We start from the raw sequence: 18981 nt of genomic DNA on the forward strand, positions 1-18981 counted from the left end.
TCTTGGCGACTAAAACTAAAGATGCTCCCTTTGCTTAGAAATATGAACCCCTCACATAACGAGGGTCACCGAAAAGCACGGGCTCAAGCTCTACACACCCCCGTCGGCGGGGATAATGCAGTTATCTACACAGACGCCTCCAAACATCGAGGGCAGCAATACGCCATCATCGTGGCTACCTCCAGAACCAACCTCCTTGCGTGTACCTCGCTTAAGAGCCAAGAAATGACGGCAGCAGAAGAGGCAGCCATCAGCCTGGCTCTCACTCAACCAGGGGTTGGGAGGGTAGTCACCGATTCCCAGCAAGCCTACTGGAATTACCAGTCGGGTTGAGTGTCCTGACTTGCTCTGCGCGTGCTAAAAAATCACTCCCCAAACGGTTCCATTCAGCTCATCTGGACACCCCCTCACGCTTCAATGGAGGGCAACAAATACGCCCACCCAACAAGCCTGCGCTTTTACCTTCCGTGCTATGGAGCTGCACGAGGACAATCACCCGCTTGTCACGTTCAGGGGGATAACCCTGCATTATCGCCTTCTGAGACAGACCATACCTTCGCCTTACCCTGACCTTTCCAGAAAACAGCGAACTACCCTACGGCTCATACAATCTGGGCTCCTTCCCATAGCCTACGCGTCTTCACTTAATGTATCCGAATCGCTACGACGCTGAATGTAAATTTTTCTCAGAAGTAGGAACACTCCGCCCCGTAATTGGGGTGTGCGGCTTTAGCCCTGAGCACCCTCCTCTTTTTCCGTCAACTACCCAACAAGAGCAATGGGAGATGGTGCTGTCAAGGCCCTCTCTACCTACCCAGCTTCAGCGGGTGGACACAACACAGGCCGCGCGGATTGCATATGGGCCACACAGAAGAAGGAATCACTCCCCAGGGCTGCACTCTGGGCCGTTCAGAACTCTGAACAGAAGTATTTCTTCCTGCTCCTCCTCCTTCTCTGCTGCAAATCACGTCGCCTCCGTCCGCGGCGCAGAGACGGAGAAGTCAGACCATCTGACACCGGGTTGGAGATGTAATTTTATAAAAAAAGTTTCCACTCTTCTGCTACACCAATACAACTCAACCAAACACCGTTCATGCGTCATTCATTGATTTAACCTTACAAAGAATATCTCTTTGAAGTAATAAATGGTGTGGTTAAGTGCATTTCACTTTTCTCTGGTTTTACTATTTGTAGAGCGATGTGAGTGAATTTAAGTGACGTCGCATGTGTAATCGTTATGCGTCCCGTTTCCAACCACATTCACGGGGTGGATGCGCGCGATTTTTTTTTATGCTACTCGTGAACTTTCCTTTGTCGGCCGCACGCAAGAAGAAAAAACTAACTGTCGCCAAACAGTTAAACCACCCGACCTGGCGATACTGTCCCACGCCGCGACCACCGCGACAGCTCGCTCAAAAGAAAGCCGATAAATCGGCTTCTTTTAGCGGACATTATTTTTTTAGCCTCTGTAACTACTTTAAGGGCTATTTCATACAGTATGCAGTCATTTAAACACGCCACAAAGTGCCACAACCAAATTTCACTCTGGCTTGTAATTGAAAACAGATGGAGGGCGGCGAGGGTCGTCTGCTTTTGTACTACCCAGAGGCGTCCGCCGCTAGGGGCGCTGCATGCCGCCAAAACTCCAGCGCAGGAGGCCTATTCGCTCATCAACCTTTCTCAGACCCTTTCCAGGGGCTGGGTAAAGGCGGAGGTTATCGCAGTAATGTTTTACGATTTGTCTAAACCGCCGAAGTGGTTTGCTAATCTCCGAGCCGGGAGAGCATGGGTGGGGCGCCCGGTGGGTAAGCGCTCGGGCAGCCGCGTGCGCGGCCTCGTTACCTCTCAGACACTGATGCCCTGGAGACCACACAATTTCTTTCGGCGCGGGTTCTACGAACCGCACCACTCGTTTTCAAATTTTGTAGGCCAAAGTTGGTACCATGCCCGCTAAATAGCTTTGACAGGCTCGGCGAGAGTCCGTGATTATTAGATGCAACGCATCTCATGCTCGCCCCTCTGTCCTTCCTGCGTCTGTCCGGCGTTGTCCGCACAGCTGCGCCTCACCTCCTCTCCTCTCTCCGATAGCGAACACTCTCTCCCAAACAGCTGCGGGTTGGCGCAGCGCGCTCTCACTCCGTTGCTAGGCGCCGGTGGGCGTCGCTGCGCTCGGCGCTGCGCGCGCTGCGCATGTGCAGTACTCTCTCTCTCTCTCCGCGCTCTCCTCTCCTTCGGGCGCTGTGAATATAAAGTCGCATGCCGCGCTCCGGCGGTCTCAGTCGACGGTCGTCCGCCCACCTCCCCTTCGCGTGAGAATCCCTGCTATAAGCGTAATCAATACGATGGAAAACGCCAATGGAACCCCCCATGAGATGCGTTGCATCACACCAGGGTTTACGCGAGGGGAGGTGGGCATAATTTTTTTCTTGACTTCGGGTCCGAGGCGCCGAGCACTATGGCAATCGCCTCGGCTTGCGTGGAGTTAGGAGCCCGGTAGGAGAGCCGATCGACTTGCTGGTCCCTGTGAATTACAGCGGCACTAAATAACCCTAGAGGCGACGGTCCTGCCACATCAACGTAGAACACACCTCGCCTATTTCCGTATTTCCTTTCCAGGGTCTTAGCGCGTGCTTCCCTCCTGCTTTCGTGAGTGTGCTTTTCCATGTTACGCGGAAGTGGATGCACCCAGAGCCTGTGCCGCCACAACTCTGGGAGTTTGCGCGTCTCCTCTGGGATGCACTCGTGTTTGATTTGTAGGCGATTAAGCAAGTGGCGCCCCGACGCCGTCTGTGCGAGTCTCGTGTAATGAGTTGTGAGATGAGCCTCTTTCAGCTCTTGATACGAATTGAGCACTCCCAGCGCCGATAACCTGGTGTTGGAGGTAGCCACCGAGAGGTCCAGGGCTCGTTTTGTGGTCTTCCTAATGATAACGTCAATGCGATTCACGTGTTGTTTAGTCGTACGTAGGTAGGGTACGGAGAAGAGGATCCTACTGGTTACAAAGGCATGGGCGAGCCGGAGCGCGTCCCTGCCCCGTAACCCGCCGCGCTTGTTGGATACGCGTTGTATCATCCGTCCGACCTGTTCACCTGTTCGCTTCAGTTTGTTTGAATTCACTAAGTTTGTTGTGAATAAGCAGACCCAGGATCCTGATTTCTTCCACTTCTCTGATAGAACCACCCGTTAAAGAGATGTAAAGCCTTGTGCTCTCTTTAGGATTGGGTTTAATGGGCAAAAGTTCTGATTTTGTTGGGGCACATTGGAGGCCGCAGTCATTAGCATAGCTTTCGACAATGCTGGCAGCCCTTTGAAGAAGGTCCTCCATTTCCCTAAGGCTGCCTTCTGTGCTCCAGTTTGTTATTGCATCGGCGTAAATGGCATGTTGTATGCCCTCTACCCGAGCTAATTTGTGCGGAAGATGCATCATAGCGATGTTAAAGAGTAGCGGCGACAGGACCGCTCCTTGTGGCCATGTAATGTGGACCGTACTCCCCATCTTCGATCTTTAGGAATGCTTGACGTTTGGAGAGGAAATCTCTGACGTACGCGAAGGCTTTCTGAGCCCAATCCGTTCTGCTTAAGTTTTCTAGTATGCTGCTGTGCCGGACGTTGTCAAATGCCCCCTTGAGATCTAGTGCAAGGATGGCTTTATCGGTTTGTCGCATTGCAGTTGGTCGAATTACGTCGCGGTGTAGCTGGAGAAAGACGTCCTGTGCTGAAATATGTGGGCGGAACCCGAATATAGTGTCAGCAAAGAGGCCCGTGGACTCAATGTGTGGAGAGAGACGATCCCGGACCATCGCCTCCATGAGCTTACCCGCGCATGAGGTGAGCGAAATTGGTCTCAGATTATCAATATTAACAATTTTTTCTGGTTTGTGTATAAAAGTGACCAAGGAGGTCTTCCATTCTTGGGGGAGTGGAGGGCCATCCCAGATTTAATTTATGTAATCTAACAGTTGCAAGCAGGCCGAGTCCGACAGGTTCGCCAATAGTTGGACTGTTATACGGTCTCTTCCCGGGGCTGTACCTCTGCGCATCTTAGCTAAAGCTGCCCGAAGGTCTTGTAGTGTAAAGGGGGCATCCATGTCTGGGTTCTGCTTGCCTGCGTACTGATACTCAGGTCCATTGGGGTCTTCCGTGCGGCAGAGATATCTGTCACATAGAGTATCCGCGAGTTGGGTCGTCGTACCTTGGTACCCGTGTAGGGCTCTTCGGAGTTGACGTTGTCTTTCCCCTCTCGTCAGAGTTGGGTCAATGAGACGGCGAAAAAGGCGCCATGTCCCCTTTGATCCCATTTGACGCGCAGCCGAATTGCATCTCTTTGTCCAATTTGCGTCGCTAAGTTGGACAGCGTATTCCGCCCACTGATGCCAATTTAGCGGATTTTCCGCTAAATCTGGGGGATTTGATTTTATTCTGACGGGGAAAAAATTAGTGTAGCGGCTAGTGGATTTTTTAACGGGCCATTTTCATACATAGCGGATTTCTGGCGGATACCTCACGCAGTGCACCGATTCAAAATCGCCCTGCAAGAAACCATTTCCGTGTCCTCTAAAAATGCAGAAATTGTTGCACCTTGCACTTTTTATTGCACCTTAATTTGTGCACCTTGGAAGTGTGCTCGGCAGATGGAATTATGGCGGCCGTGAAATCCACTCTGATGGAGTGCTGTCTTAAACAGGAAAGGATTAGAGGCGTAGGGACAAACAACGCGAGCGTTATGACGGGGATCAATAATGACGTTCATCGGAAGTTGAAAGCTGAGGCTTTCCTCGTACTGATCCGCTGCGTCAGCCACTCTTTGCAGCTAGCCACGTCGGCTTCTACAGCGCAAGCATTGCCGAGAAACTTGGAATAAGCGAAACGTACAACTGGTTCGCAAGATCCCCGGCCCGGCAAATTGCGTACAAGAAGCTCTATGGTCTGATGAAGGACGGCGATGAACAATTGGAGATTGTGCAAGCGTGCAGGACGCAGTGGCTATCCCTTGAAATAGCCGTATCAAGGATAGTAGACCAGTGGACCGAATTGAAGGCGCACTTCGAGATGGCAAGCCGGACTGAAAAGTGCTATGCGGCAGAGGTGTTGTATGGTATGTACGATAACCAGATCATTCTGGGGTACTTGCTTTTTTTAGATCAATTCTGGCAGATGTTCAGAAGGGTAACAAGGCATTCGAGGCGAAAGATGCGGATCAAACAAAGCTGCTGAAAGACCTCACGTCTTCACTTTCAAGCTTGGTTAAAAGGACCACTTGAATCCCAAGCCATACCGGGGCTACCTGTTTGAGACGTACGTTGACAACGTGAAAGCTCGGAAGACCGACGGGCTCTCTCTCGTACATGAAGCTGTGATGCGAGAAAGCTGCATGAGGTTTATTACCACGCTAGTAGATCAAATCAGACAGCGACTTCCCGACAACATCAATCACAGTTCTCCAGGAAACATCACCCTTATCGGTCGAAAACGCTTTGTGCGTCGTGAAGGAGCCATTGATTTTTCTGCTGGAAGCAATGGCAATGCCCTCCCGAGACAATCGAAAAAATTCAAAACCAGTGGAGCAAAATCACCCTCCTGGACAGGAAGCAAATACCGTCCACGCAGTCATTCTGGTGTGAAGTTCACTCCTATAAGGACGCCTGCGGCGAAAACCCGTTCGCCGAGGTGGCCGGATTTGCCGTGTCGATGCTCGTGATGCCGTATTCAAATGCCGAAGTAGAGATGACGTTTAGTCAGCTTAACATGATAAAATCCAAGCTGAGTAACAAGCTGAAGTCTCAAACAACAAACCCCATCCTCGTCGTAAGAGCGGGGCTGAAGCGACATCAGAAAAGTTGTTTTGATGACGAACTTCCCGCGGCAGTTATTAGTGCAATCGGGACATCTGCAACGTATGTGCAACCAAGTCACCTTTCTGGTCCCTCAACAAGTACCAGTGGTCCTGTGGAGATGGTGTCAGACGACGACAGCGGCGACGAAGACCTCGATGTGTTTTTCGTTGACCTGTGAGTTCTTTTTTTCATCAGTGTGAACATTCATATCTTTTAGCCTCATCTGTGATGAGGTTGACCAATGACGACCACCGCAGCACTGAAGCCTCAAGAGTAGTTAGACTCCTTGGAAGACTCTTTTATATGTTATTTCAGCTCTCGTATTTTTGGGGAGCTTTTAAGAATAATAGAGGTATTTGTCATACGAAATTGCACTGTTTTTTTTAAATACAATAGGAAAAATTCAAGCGGGAAATTTAGCGGATATGTTTTAGAATCTAGCGGACTCTGGCGGATTTATCTTTGGTTTCTAGCGGATGTCTGGCGCCAACCGATGGCAACACTGATTCCGCCGCTTTTTCAGTTAGTTCACTGACGCGGGCTCGAAGCTTGCGATTAAGTTTCTGTTTCTTCAATCTTTTAGTAAGGCTCCGGCGTTCCTCCCATATATGAATCAGATGGTTGTCCACAGTTGAGTTCTTTTCGGTAGTCTGAATTGTTGTAACATGTTGCTGTTGTAAGGCGGTGATCTGTTTTGCCCACTCCGTATAGCTGCCTGTGAGGAGAACAGGTGGAACTTCTTGCAGCCTAAATTCATGCCAGTTGGTGAGTTTGGCCTGGCCCCACTTTCTTCTGGCAGCCTTCGCCAAGAGGGTGATCCTAAGGAGGCAGTGATCACTACCGAGTGTCTCCTCCAGGTTTTCCCAAGTAGCGTCTCTACTATTTCTAACGAGGGATAGGTCGGGACACGTGTCGCGAGTTACCGAGTTTCCCATACGCGGGAGACATGCCGGGTCCGTGAGCAGCGTAAGTCGAAGCGTGGAGATTAACTCCGCTATCTTGATGAATTCATAGCGCAAAAAGGACGAGGACAGAGAGAGAACACACAACACAGCGCTAACTTCTGAGTTGGAAGTTAGCGCTGTGTTGTGTGTTCTCTCTCTGTCCTCGTCCTTTTTGCGCTATGAATTCATCAAGATCGCCACACCAACTTGCCCAAGAATCCGTACTAGTTAACTCCGCTAACTTGCGTCCCCTGGCCTGCTCGAAGTGGTATCCCCAATGAAGGCTCGGGGCGTTAAAATCCCCAACTATCACGACGGGTGCTTTGTCGGCCGATTTAAGTGCTCGATAGAAAACTTCGTTACAAGTTAGGCGGGGCTTGTGCGGGGGGCTGTAAATGTTGAGTACATGTATTGGAGAATCACGACGTCTAAGTGGAAGGACCTTTACAATACTGTATTCCGGTTCGGTTTCCAGATCTAGATCGACTTGGAGCGCCGCATACGCGTTGTTGACCAGGATGCAAGCCGTAGGCCCCCCGGGAATGAGCTATACCCTGGAAGTTTAGCATCTGCTCCAGGCTCTTGAAGAGCCAGAATAGCTGGATCGGGGCCGAGGGACTGGAGATATAACTGGAGATGCTACCTTTTTTTCCTATTCCGAAATCCTCTACAGTTCCATTGTATGGTCACGAATTTCTCATCAGGAGTTTTGCTTCGGGCTTTCCACTGCGGTTGGTTAGCCATGATTGAATATTATTGAGATTTAAGAAACATGGCCTCCTCCCAGGATTAACGGTGTCTCCAACGGAGGCACCAGTGGTTCTGTGGAGGTAGTGGCCGAACTGAATTCCTGCGAGCTTGTGGCCGGGTGAGTGCACCTTACGCCTACGCGAATCCGATCGCGGGGATCGTGAGCGGGAGCGATTATCTCTGAGTTGTGTGCTGACCCAATCCTGAACTGTGTCCATGACTGAGTCAGTTACCGCTAGAATTATCTGCGAAAGTTCCTGCTGCCAGAGCTCTGCAAAGGATGCCCTGGCTCCTTCTAGAATTTTCTTTGGCAGTTCTTTGGCAGTGTGCCGCTGTTCCACCTGTGGCACACGTTGTACAAGTGTGCAGTCTGAGCATCGGGAAGCGCTAGACGCCCCAGACGCGACCGAGTCGCTCTCATCCCCCTCTGATTCGTTCCCGCCTCGCGCTAGAGAGCATCGTGCTTCAAAGACGAGAGACTTTTACAGCAAAGCTATATACCTCTACCCCCCAACAGTTTGATCACCGTTGGCAAAAACGCCAAGGAGCCAAGAATACACTTATACACTGCATGCTTCGCCCCTCCCCAGGTTTAACGTTTGTGGAGATGGCCCGGGATTTTTCTTTTGTATGCTCAAAATATCTCATTTTTAGTATTGCCTAATGTTTCATCATATACGGGTTAATTTGGAAGCGCAGAAGAGACCTCATAATTTTGATTTTGTTAGATCATTAGCATATACACCAACCTGGAATGTTGAGCGAGCGTTGTAGGTGTCTTAGCGCGAGAACACAAACTTTCGCTCAGCGCGCAACTTCATGTTCCGCTCCTGGATAGTAGAGATTTACAACGCATTGCTAGGGCTTGCAGGACCGCATTCGGGTTAAAAAAGCGTATAAGCACTAAAGTGGCGACGAGCGCGCTATCATGCTGTGGTCGGGTGTAGATGAAAATGCTGTCAAAGTGATTTGCGATGGCGAGCTGACGTGAATACACAGAGAGCATTATCTTGCACCCAATGACGGCTGCCTCGTGGCGCTCGCGGCAGTCCAAGCCATACTTTCCGTTATTCTTGTTAAGTTTGTGGGCGACTGTAAGTTAGAAGAAGAAGTTGTGGTTTTTTGGCACAGCAACCTTTCGGTTATAATGCGCCAAACACAGGGTAGTATAGTTAGGTGAAGGTTAAACGATGTTAGTCACGGTGTTGTGAAGATTAAAAACATTATTTTAAAACAGCTAAAAGATGTGCATAGCTAAAACTGGTGTAGAAGTCCGATGTCTTCAAAAAATTCGAAAACATTGCTAAAATCCACCAATGGTTCATAAGTAAAAGCGTAGGGTTCAAAGGGATGAAAAAGGGGTATAAAGTTCGGAAATGTCTCATGCGTACTGCTTCAAGGTGTGGGAAGCTTATTAATAGATGTAGTATGATAAGGGGATCTACACAGTGGTCACACACGGGTTTCCGTTCTTTTTGGATCAGGAATCCGTGTGTGAGCACAGTGCGACCTATTCGCAGTCGGCATAAAATAACCTCATAAAAACGGTTTCTATACCTTCAACTTTTCTATTCTGATAGGTTTGGTTTCAGTAGGTGTAACTTATTTCCAGTTTGTCTATCCCATTCAGTTTGCCAGTACAATGTAATTGAATTTCGTATGGTGTCCCGAAGGTCCTGGTTTGAACTTTGTTATTTCACGATGCTTGGTATCATATGCTGCTCGATCAACAGTTTCGTTTTCTGGAATGCCAAAATGGCTTGGTATCCAACAAAGGACAACACTAACCCCTGTCGATGTAAGGCAGCTTAGTCGATTTTTTAGCATGCCTACAACTGCTATACTTGAAGGGACAAGGGAAAATATAGCAAGTATGGCACTTAAAGAATCCGTAAAAATTACCACTTTTTGTGCTCCATTTTCTATTATGTCTTCAATAGCTGAGGTTATACCAAAGATATTCGCAGTGAAATCAATGCCTTCCGCAGCTCTCCTGTCTGCTACCGTCACCCCTGAGTATATACAAAATTAAAGCCGTTCCACTCAATGTAAAAGCTGTCGGAAGTGCAGAGCAGTGATTCGCCATAATGGGCTGCAGCGCCGTTATCCGCTCACTGCTGACACCCAATGCATTTCAAATTTCCCGCCTTCGCATTGCTCGCGCGCCCCCTGTGTGGAACTGCGCCAGCGGGAGTTCTGTTCTTCCTGTGCGTGCTTTAATTTTGTATGCTGGAGCTGTTTTGCGTCATTTCGAACGCGCCATTTTTTCTTTAGCGGCTGGAGCCTTTCTTCGGCATTTCGAACCCGCCATTTCTTTCTTGCGTGGCCGCTTTTTTCGCTTACTATAGAAAAACCAACCAAACGAGTGTTCCTAATTAAATGTACGAGGGGGCTGCCCGTTATATACGCAAATTTTGCCTCAAATGTACCTGCAGTTTTCTTTGCGCTAAACAACGGGGAGATGTACGTCAAGCGCCAGCACTTCACGAGGTTCGAACAGTTATGACTATTTAAACCGCGTGGTTTTCGAAGTCTCCGCGTGACCCCCTGACGACGGTGCATCAGGCTCTACTTGGGTCCGTTATCTCGCTGCGCCACCTGATTCCGGCAGTCGCATCGACCGTTAGCGAGCTACGACGACAAGGCGAGCCCATAAAACGCTCTGCACTTAAAAGCATAACCAGTGTGATAAGCACTTTTTGGCCCATGAGTAAAGTAGTAGCAATAGCTACTGTACTGGTCCTTAAGTGCAAGAAATTCTTTGCACGAAAACTGGTGCGGAAAAGCTTTTTTGTCATATCTTAACAAAGACAGGTCGCATTTGACAGCACTATGGTCCCAGGGGGCTAAACCACCCGAAAAACTCAGAAGAGTTTACGGGCATATCTTGAAAAAGTACCGAGACAAGTATTCCTCCAAACGAAGGGCAAGAGGGCCGACCACTCTTGGTTTGTTCTTATAGAGGTTCTGGTGCCTGTTCCCAAGAAATTCACCTGTACAAGGATGGTCATTTATGCATGCCATTTTGGCTTCATATATTCCACTTAGGTACGCTCAACGGTACTGCAGGGGCCACTCATTGCACTCAACATGAAGGCTATCACCAGGAGAGGTGCGATATGCACCTTAGGCAAGTCTGAGGGCCAGGTTGTGCACTGGGTCAAGCGAGGTAAGAACAGAATGGCGGGTTGACCCATACACAATACATCCATAAAAAAGACGAGACCGTACTGGTGAGCCATAAATTCTCAGCATGCATGTATGGTCGGTCCCCCATGACTTGGGCGACAAAATTTTCAATAGGTAAAGTGTCTTCATGAGTGTCATTTTGAGTTTGTTTACATGTGCTCCAAATTTTAATTTACAATAACAAATGATGCCTAAGAATTTGGCCTCACTGTGTACTGCAACGAGCATATCCGCGATTTTTATTTTAGGCTTGGCATGAATGTCTCGTTTTCGCGTGAAACACACACATGTACACTTCTCAGGGGACAAGCGGGAACCATTTTCATACGCCCATCATTGTCGCCGGTTGACAGTAGTCTGCACTTTTCTTTCACCGACTGACTGGTTACATGACGAAAAGTCAATCTGCAGGTCGTCGACGGAAAAGGAGTACATAACATGTCAACTTCAACTTCAACTTTCAACTGTTCTTCAACCGACCCAGACACACTCATCTCGCTCACTGCCTTCGCCAGATGCCAGTCTCGTGAGCTCGGCTTCTGCATACGTAACAAGGTACTACCACTGGCTGTACTGTCGATGTTTGGAGGCCTTCCTACATCACGGAAGCGTGGTTTCACTGTCTGTGCAACCACCAGAGCGGAGTGGCAGGAGAGAAGCCGCTTCTTCAAAGAGTGCCTGTTCCAGCGCCTGCACAGAGGAGTGGAGGCTCACTGCGCCTCAGCTCGGTGGCGAGAATGTGTGCGCATCCTGGACACTACAACTGAGTGCTGGTTCAGCGCTTGTCCTGTCTTCTCTTCCTTGTGTCGTTGTGTTTATGCGCTGTCAACCCTTTATGATGCTACACCAACTAGCCCACCAAGCCATCCTCGTGAACTAGTTTAAAATTCGGGAGGGTTGGCCGGTATGACTACAGTGGCTTAGCTTGTTCTGAAGAATGCGGCCAAATTACTCTGTGTAACGATTACTGAAATGATGTGAAATTATTTGAAAGGCCGTAAATCACTTCATCTCTGCTGTGGCCTTTCATTTCATTCTCTGGTCTCCGTCTTCATTTTCGTGCAATACATTTTTCGTACTTCATATGCCTGTGGGTTGGTGTGAGGGGCTTATGGTTGCACTGGATTTCGTTCTGTTTCTGAAATTTTTTGTAGATGGCTCTTCAAGGTGGAGAAATCCAAGTGACGGCCCCTCACATATATACCTCCATCTACGGCAGCAGGGAACAAGTTATTCAGACGACCTCGGGAAATCTTCAGCGTGCCGTGATTTTGTGCCTCGTGTACTACATAAATTGCGAAGCTTATCTCTTTAAATTTTTCGAAGTGCCTTTTTTCATGCGGGAAATTATAGATCCCATTGAAAGTTTGTCCAAAAGACAGATTGCGATCGGCCTAGAAACTTGTTAGTGCTGCTTAAAAAAAGATAACTTGGCGTTAAAATCACCACTCAGGTGGAACTGTAAAGAGCAACCTAAGAGGGAAGTGTAATGATGGATTCGTAAAGACGAGTGAATTCCAAGTGTAATATTAGACTCTGAGTTACACGGAGGAAATTTAGCGAACATAGCCATAAGCACTGATTTGTATGAAACAGTGAATTTGTAATAAATGTTCTACTTTCCCACATTCTGCGTTTTTTCTGTGCAGTACCATGACAGTAACGCTGGACTGGGAAAGTGCACCTCTGAGAACCATCTCATAAATTTACCTCAAATTTGAATTCGTCTGAAATTGTTCAATGGCAGTATACAAACAATTCGAAATACTTTGCATACCTCCCTGCAAATATTGACGTAAAGAATCTGTATATTTGGCGATGTTTGTGAAGCTGTTCACGCAACATTTATTACATAGGTTTAATAAGGATATATGAATAAACCGAATTTTACCTGGAAGTCTAAAGCAATATAGGAAACACCAATGCGCCCAGCAATCCATAATCGTCTAATACTCATTAAGAGAGCATAATAACATTGGGGTGGTTCGCAGCTTTGCTTTTTAATAAATAGCCCACAGGTGTTTCATAATAACAAATGTGAATGTTCAAAACTACTAATGCCAAACTTCTGAAAATGTGCTCCTGTTAAATGTGCAAACATGTGTGCATGTACTGCAATTCTTTTTTGATAATTATTGCCTAAGTTGTCAGACAAGAATTTTTGGCTTAAGGCTATGTTATCACAACTTTGGCATCCTTTTGAAGTATGCTATCAAGTGCACGTTTCCACTAAAGCTTGGTTTCACTAAAGCCTAATGTTGTTTAACTAAAGTTCAAATTCATGCCCAAAATTTACCAAAAGAGCTATCATGCATGTTTGATGCTCGTTTCTTAAACGGCAGAAAGCTGATGCAAACATCAAATTTAGTTATGCCTGTTCATAAGACTTAAGCATTGCCAATACTCGCGAAGATTTTTGTGTGGCAACCTGTGTAACGATTATCGAACAGGTAATGTAATGCATATATTAAGAGAGCATTTTCAAGCTTTCTGGCGCGGCAATTTTAGGAATTATAAAAGTAACTTCTCTTTTAGCCACAGCCGTGTGGCCGGCAGTTTATTTAAGGCACGAACAAAAGACACCGAAGGCTGTCCGACTTTAGACGGCGCAATGGACAGCATGGTCGCACATATCGCCTTCCACTAACGCGATCTTTCTTTGCCATGCGGGAAAAGCGCCTTCGCGGTCTCGCCACAGCGGCGCCAGCGAAAGCGCGCGTGGCACGCAACACGACACCTTCCAGGTGTGTGGCCTTGGACGGCGGTAGATGTCACTTATAAAGGTATACATGCTGAAAGCTGCAAAAGTAACCTCTAAGTAACCCTTACGTGTATACGTATATAAAGGTTACTAAGGTATAGGTTACTTTTGTACGTTATAAATTATAGGTTACAAAAATTCGAAAATGTGAACTTCTATTAAGGGTTACCCAGCTTAGAGTGTAGGGTACCGTGTAAACACACCCCAAGCTCTTTTCTGCTTTTTCCGGGCTTCGCGGCTGGTATCGCTACATCATAGCTTTGGGTGTTAAGGGATTCGCCCAGACATTTCTGGGACGGTCACATTTGCAGCTTTAAGAAGTTCCTCGCAGATGCAAGCATTTGCCTAGTCTTGGACATACGCTCATGTGAAGTCCCCCAAAACTTACTAACTCTAAATTTTCCCAGTCTGCTCTGTAGAGCTTCCATCGAGATGGACAGCTTTTGAGGGCAGGAAGAAGCTGGACGTCTCGCAAGACGGCTGGAAAGTGGTCACTTCCGCGTGTATCGTTCACTGCACTCCACTAAAAGTCCATGTGGAGCTCTGGCGACCCAACACAATGGTCTAGTGTGGAAAAGTTTTCGGTACCCGCAGAAAAATGTGTCTTGTCTGAATTATTGAACACAACGAGACCGTTAGAAGTTACCCACTGTTCAATTAGTTTTCCCCGGATTTTGACACTTCCCCACATTCAGTGATGGGCGTTAAAATTCCAGCAATAACCAATGGTAAAGCAAGTTGCTCAACAAGGTCATTAAGTACCTATAATGACATGTTATCGGAGGTGGCAGATAAATCGAGACAACAGCTTGTTGACGTACACTTGTGCTTCAACAGCCTCCAATGTAGTGTTGAGTTGTACTGACTTCAGAATTACGCCGGGTGCCACAACCAAAGCCACACCGTCTGAAGCACGGGTGCAGTCTTCTCTGTCTTTTCTGAGAAGGTTAAAATTGCGGAGAATTTGTGATGACTTTTTCTTAAATTTGTTTCCTGCAACGCCGCTACTTGGGGTTCATATTCGTCTGTCAACATGTGGATATCGTCTATACTGTGGACTAGACTTGGCGCATGAAGGTAACTGGCTTTTTATTTTCAGTGTGGGTCAGATACAATTAGAAACTTTTTTTTACTTTTAGATGCGACTGCATCTCATTCACTCGCCTTGTCCCTCCATACGGCGTTGTTGTTGTCCGTCCACACCCCTCCCCCATTCTCCTCGCCGCGCGAGCTGCGCTCTCCGCCGCTCACCCCCTCTCCTCTCCGATAGCGAACACTCTCTCGCGAGGGGCATTGGAGTGGATTCGATTGGGTTGGCTTGGCTTGGCTTGGATTGGATTAAAGTGGATTGTGTTGGATTGTGTTGCGTCATAGCCGCGCCACGTTGCGTCATAGCCGCGGTCGTTCCAGCACCGGCGTTCCGATTTTTGGCACGTGCATAGACTTGATCTTCGCTGCAAATTGCACGGTGGTCCCGTTACTTCACCATCCACTACCCGTACACTTCAGTGACCACAAGGCCGTCATCGTTAACGTTACGCCGCGTGTTAAAGAAAGAATACATCATACGCGTTCCTCACACGTTTCACGCAATTAGAAAATGAACCCAACGGAAACACCAAGTGAACCCCCAAGATGCGTCGCATCTCCACAGGGTTCTCCTCGCGGGAAGGTGGGGTAATTTTTTTGTCCGGTAATTTCCTTGCAGGAAGGTCACTCCTTGCAGGGGCCTTGGGTGAGTTCTTCCCAGTGCCTTTAGAAGGCACTGGTAGGAGAGACGTCGAGCGTCTTCCAGCGCACTCGGGGCCCTGGATAGGACGAGGGAGGGAGGGGGGCAACAACCTCCATATCCTTCTCAGCTGGAGCAGAGGGGGCCGGTAGTTGCGCAGCCTCTGGTGCCGAAGCGCTTGCAGTGGCTGTGCTGACTGCTGCATAGGTGAAGGCTGGGCCGAGGCAAGGTAAGCAAAGCTAATCTGTGTCCCTATCAATGCCTGAGGCGGCCCGGCCCCCCGGCGTGCCACCTCGGCGAAAGAGCCTTTTCGCACAAAAGAGAAGTGCCATCGAGCTTCTTTTAATGAAAGACCTTCTTTCATCCTAAAAAACAATTTCTTTCTTGTCTTGAAATTTCCGACACTTCCTTTAGTACGCAGGGTGTGCCCTGGCACACACTTTGCTTTCTGCGCTACACAGGAGTTCGTGGAATGATCGGTACTCGCGCACTTGTAATGAGTTTCTCTGCCACGACAACTCTGCAGTGTGTTGCAAAACTTCTGGCACCTAAAGCACCGGCGCGGTTTCAGGATGTATGCGCGGACTCAATGAACCACGTAGCCGAGTTTAAGAGATTCAGGAAGCTTAGTGGAGTTGAAAGTCAAGACCTGGTGGTTGGTACATAGTCAATATCGTTACGTCGGATTCAGATGCGGTAACATTTTCGTCTTGGAGGCCCTCAACGATGTCATCCTCCGTGAGCTCCGCAAGGTCAGGATCTTTAATTATTTCTTGGCATGAGTTTAGGCTTCGGTGAATTGATACTTTAACCGTTAGGTTTGCTAGCCTTTGAATTATCAGCAGTGCATCAGCCTGGGCAAATTTGTTTTCGCACTCTGTGAGGATACCTCCAGATGACACCTTCGTCGCTTTGAATTTACTGCCCAGGACAGCTTCCAGCTCATTCGCTACTACAATTGGCGAGGCCTTTCGGAGGGGGCGCTGGCTGTCGGCGAATTCAATGACAAGAAATTTTGGAAAGCTCTGTTCCTGCAGTCTGAATGAGGCTCTTGGTACAAGGTGTTTTACTGCGGTGCGGACTCGTTTCCGAGCCCGATCAAGAGCGGGTTTTTTCTGTAGCCATAAACTAACAAATGAACATTCAGCAGCAATGCTGGCCGCCCACCTTGGAGCCCAACACGGGAACGCAGACCTACGTTAGCCATACCTGGCCACTATAACTCTGCATTAAGAAGCCTAGGGCGGCCATTCACACAGGGTTAACCCTCTCCGCCTGGAAGAGGAGACCAGAAACTATAAAAAATATAGGAATGGAAAGATAGAGAAAGAAGACAGGAAAGTGAAAGAATGGAGAGGCGGACAGGAAAGGGCGACTTGCTGATGTCCCCTCGGCCAGGTCAGTCTGGGGTGCCGTCTACAAGTAACGAGGGCCAAAGTGGCGTGTTGCATTCACCAAGGGGCCTTAAGGTCCATAACAACCTCGGTGTCATATCAGCCACCAGGATGCCTTTTCCCCTGGACACGGCTAAGCCACGCACAGCCTAAAGCGTGGGTAGGTGGGTGGGCGGGTCGCCACTACCGTCACCTTGGACAGACAAGGTGCCCCTGCGGGTACTGTAAGTTAGAAAACAGGCTTAAAGGTAACGGGCTATGGATGGAGCGTCGCGTCCACTAAAACCCATGGAATGGGGTTAGAACCGTTTTCGATGAAAGGAATGTACGAAACCTCCATGACCACGCATCATCTCGTTCGGTCGAAAAAAAATTTGCAATTTCAGAATAACTTTTTTGTAGGGCTTAGATCTGTTAACAGCATAATCGGTTAAACACGCGGGCCCTCTACAATAACAACAGAACATGTAAAATCAAAGTGTCGTGTAAGGTGCGCGATTGATTTTAGAAATATACATAAACGTTAAGCTTTTCAGCTCGAGCGCGAAGTATTCGTTACCTCGTGGTGCGTTCCAAGAAGGCCATCTCTGCCTCTCCAATCTTGTAGCGCAACCAGTGGTCCTGCACCGGTGAGAGAAAAAGCGCCCTTAGTCGTGCGCTCTCCGACGGTCACCTGTGCACGTTTACCTCTGAGTGAGCATCGCAGCCCTCGACGAACAGGGAGGGCCGGAAATTGCGCCTCCTCACGTCAGCCTCCGGGGGCAGCTTCGACTGCAACTTTTCAAGGGACGCCTTGGAGATGACGTGAAACGCTGACTCGTCTTGAAAAGCCACCTGAGCAAGGTACGCAGCAAATAAAGCATTCGATGAGTAGTTCGTAATGTCTGGCGGTATCGCTAAACTTACTGTGCTTTCGGAGCCCTATTACATTCTGGCAAAGTCGATTTACCCGGCGTATTCGGTTGCGAATTCAAAATTTTAAATCATGCCCATTGAGCAAAGCACGTGCTTTATTGGCATACCCCGAGTCAACGCTCACACGATGCCTCGTCAACCGTTCAGGGCGCTACGGTCGCCGAGGTGAGCGGACATGTCTCGCATCGGCTCCGTCGGTTATGCTCAAGTGTGCCGAAATTTTCCCGCGGACCCAGGAAATTCTACTACCACGAGAAACAGCTCGACCCAGGAAACACGCCAATACCAAATTTTGGTGAGTCGACTCGACTTTTCACCGATTTTTGGGATTGGAAGACTTCGAGCGTGGCCCGGGAGCTAAGCCTAACCTAGGCTTAGCACGACTTCGGACCGGCGCGCCCGCCGGCTGCCAGCCAGAGCCCCACAGCCGTCGTCGCATCGCGGAGCATGGCGTCTGCGATGGACACGGATCATGCGCCAGATCGAGAACAAGCAGAGCCCCAGAATTTCCACATGCAACTGGACCAGCCAGACGGCCGCACTGTAATCGCAGTCGCCGGTGAAGACACCGCGGGGTGGACCCTCGCCGCGCGGCGCCCGACGACATCGCACAGGGACCCTCAACCGCCACGTACAACCGGTGAGTCTCCCGCCAAAAGGCACGAACCTCGTTCCTCGAAAGCCCACTTTGTGAGAAGAGTAACTGCTACTATGACGAAGGCGGCTCGTATGCCTGCCAGCATTCCTAGGGAAGGGCACAAGATTATAGTACGACCTAGAGGCAGGCTCAACACCGGCCGCGTGGAAGCCACAACCCTAATGACGGCCATAATGGCGGCTACAGGCATAACGAGAGACGAAACTCTGCAAGATACTGTATGTGCTAACGCGGCACAAAATATCATAGTGTTGAGCACCCCAAGCGAACAGAGAGCGGTGAAATACGCCCAACTCCGAACGCTCAACATAGGGGACCAAAGCTACGAAGTAAACGCTTATCACGCGGCGCCCAACAGCACAGCCAAAGGCGTAATTTACAATATCGCGGCAGCAGACACGCCGGAAGAAATAAGAGCTAACGTAGTGAATCAATGCAACCCCATGGCGATCGACGCACACCGAATAGTAGACTCGCATGCCGTCATCGTCCTGTTTCAAGGTCACAAAGTCCCGGCAACGGTGAAATACGGCGCGGTCTTACTCCGCAGCAGCCTGTACCACCAACACCATCAGGTATGCCGACAATGCGGCAAATCGGGCATCGTCAAGACGTATGCCCGCATCCTCAAACGAAAATATGCTTCGCATGCGGAAAGCCCAGTCCAGGAGAGAATCACGAAGAAGAATGCAAGCCTCACTGCAAGCTGTGTAGTGGCCCGCACCCCACAGGGGCACCCGGCTGCTCAAACCGATTCAAAATGCCATACTTAGTCAAGAAACGACGCTGGGAACGCGCGCAGCCACC

The 18981-nt window shown here is 49.0% G+C and overlaps 1 protein-coding gene across 5 annotated transcripts in view; it reads right to left on the reverse strand.

Annotated features, from left to right (window-relative positions):
* The window catches only part of LOC144142586 (mitochondrial amidoxime-reducing component 1-like), a 140705-nt gene that overhangs the window by 9699 nt on the left and 112025 nt on the right, over positions 1-18981 (reverse strand). For 4 of the 5 annotated variants that reach the window (XM_077674231.1, XM_077674209.1, XM_077674191.1 and 1 more), the window contains 2 exons: positions 17289-17435; positions 17161-17222 (listed from right to left, as the gene is read on the reverse strand). In XM_077674231.1, the coding sequence (XP_077530357.1) occupies positions 17161-17222; positions 17289-17435 (209 nt within the window). Of the gene's footprint in view, positions 1-15318; positions 15422-17160; positions 17223-17288; positions 17436-18981 lie in introns of those variants that run through there. The other variant, XM_077674220.1, reaches the window with a different exon arrangement.

This window comes from Haemaphysalis longicornis, unplaced genomic scaffold (genome assembly GCF_048455015.1).
Source record: "Haemaphysalis longicornis isolate Haplotype H1 unplaced genomic scaffold, Haemaphysalis longicornis Haplotype H1 scaffold_1, whole genome shotgun sequence".
Classification (NCBI taxonomy): Eukaryota; Metazoa; Arthropoda; class Arachnida; order Ixodida; family Ixodidae; genus Haemaphysalis; species Haemaphysalis longicornis.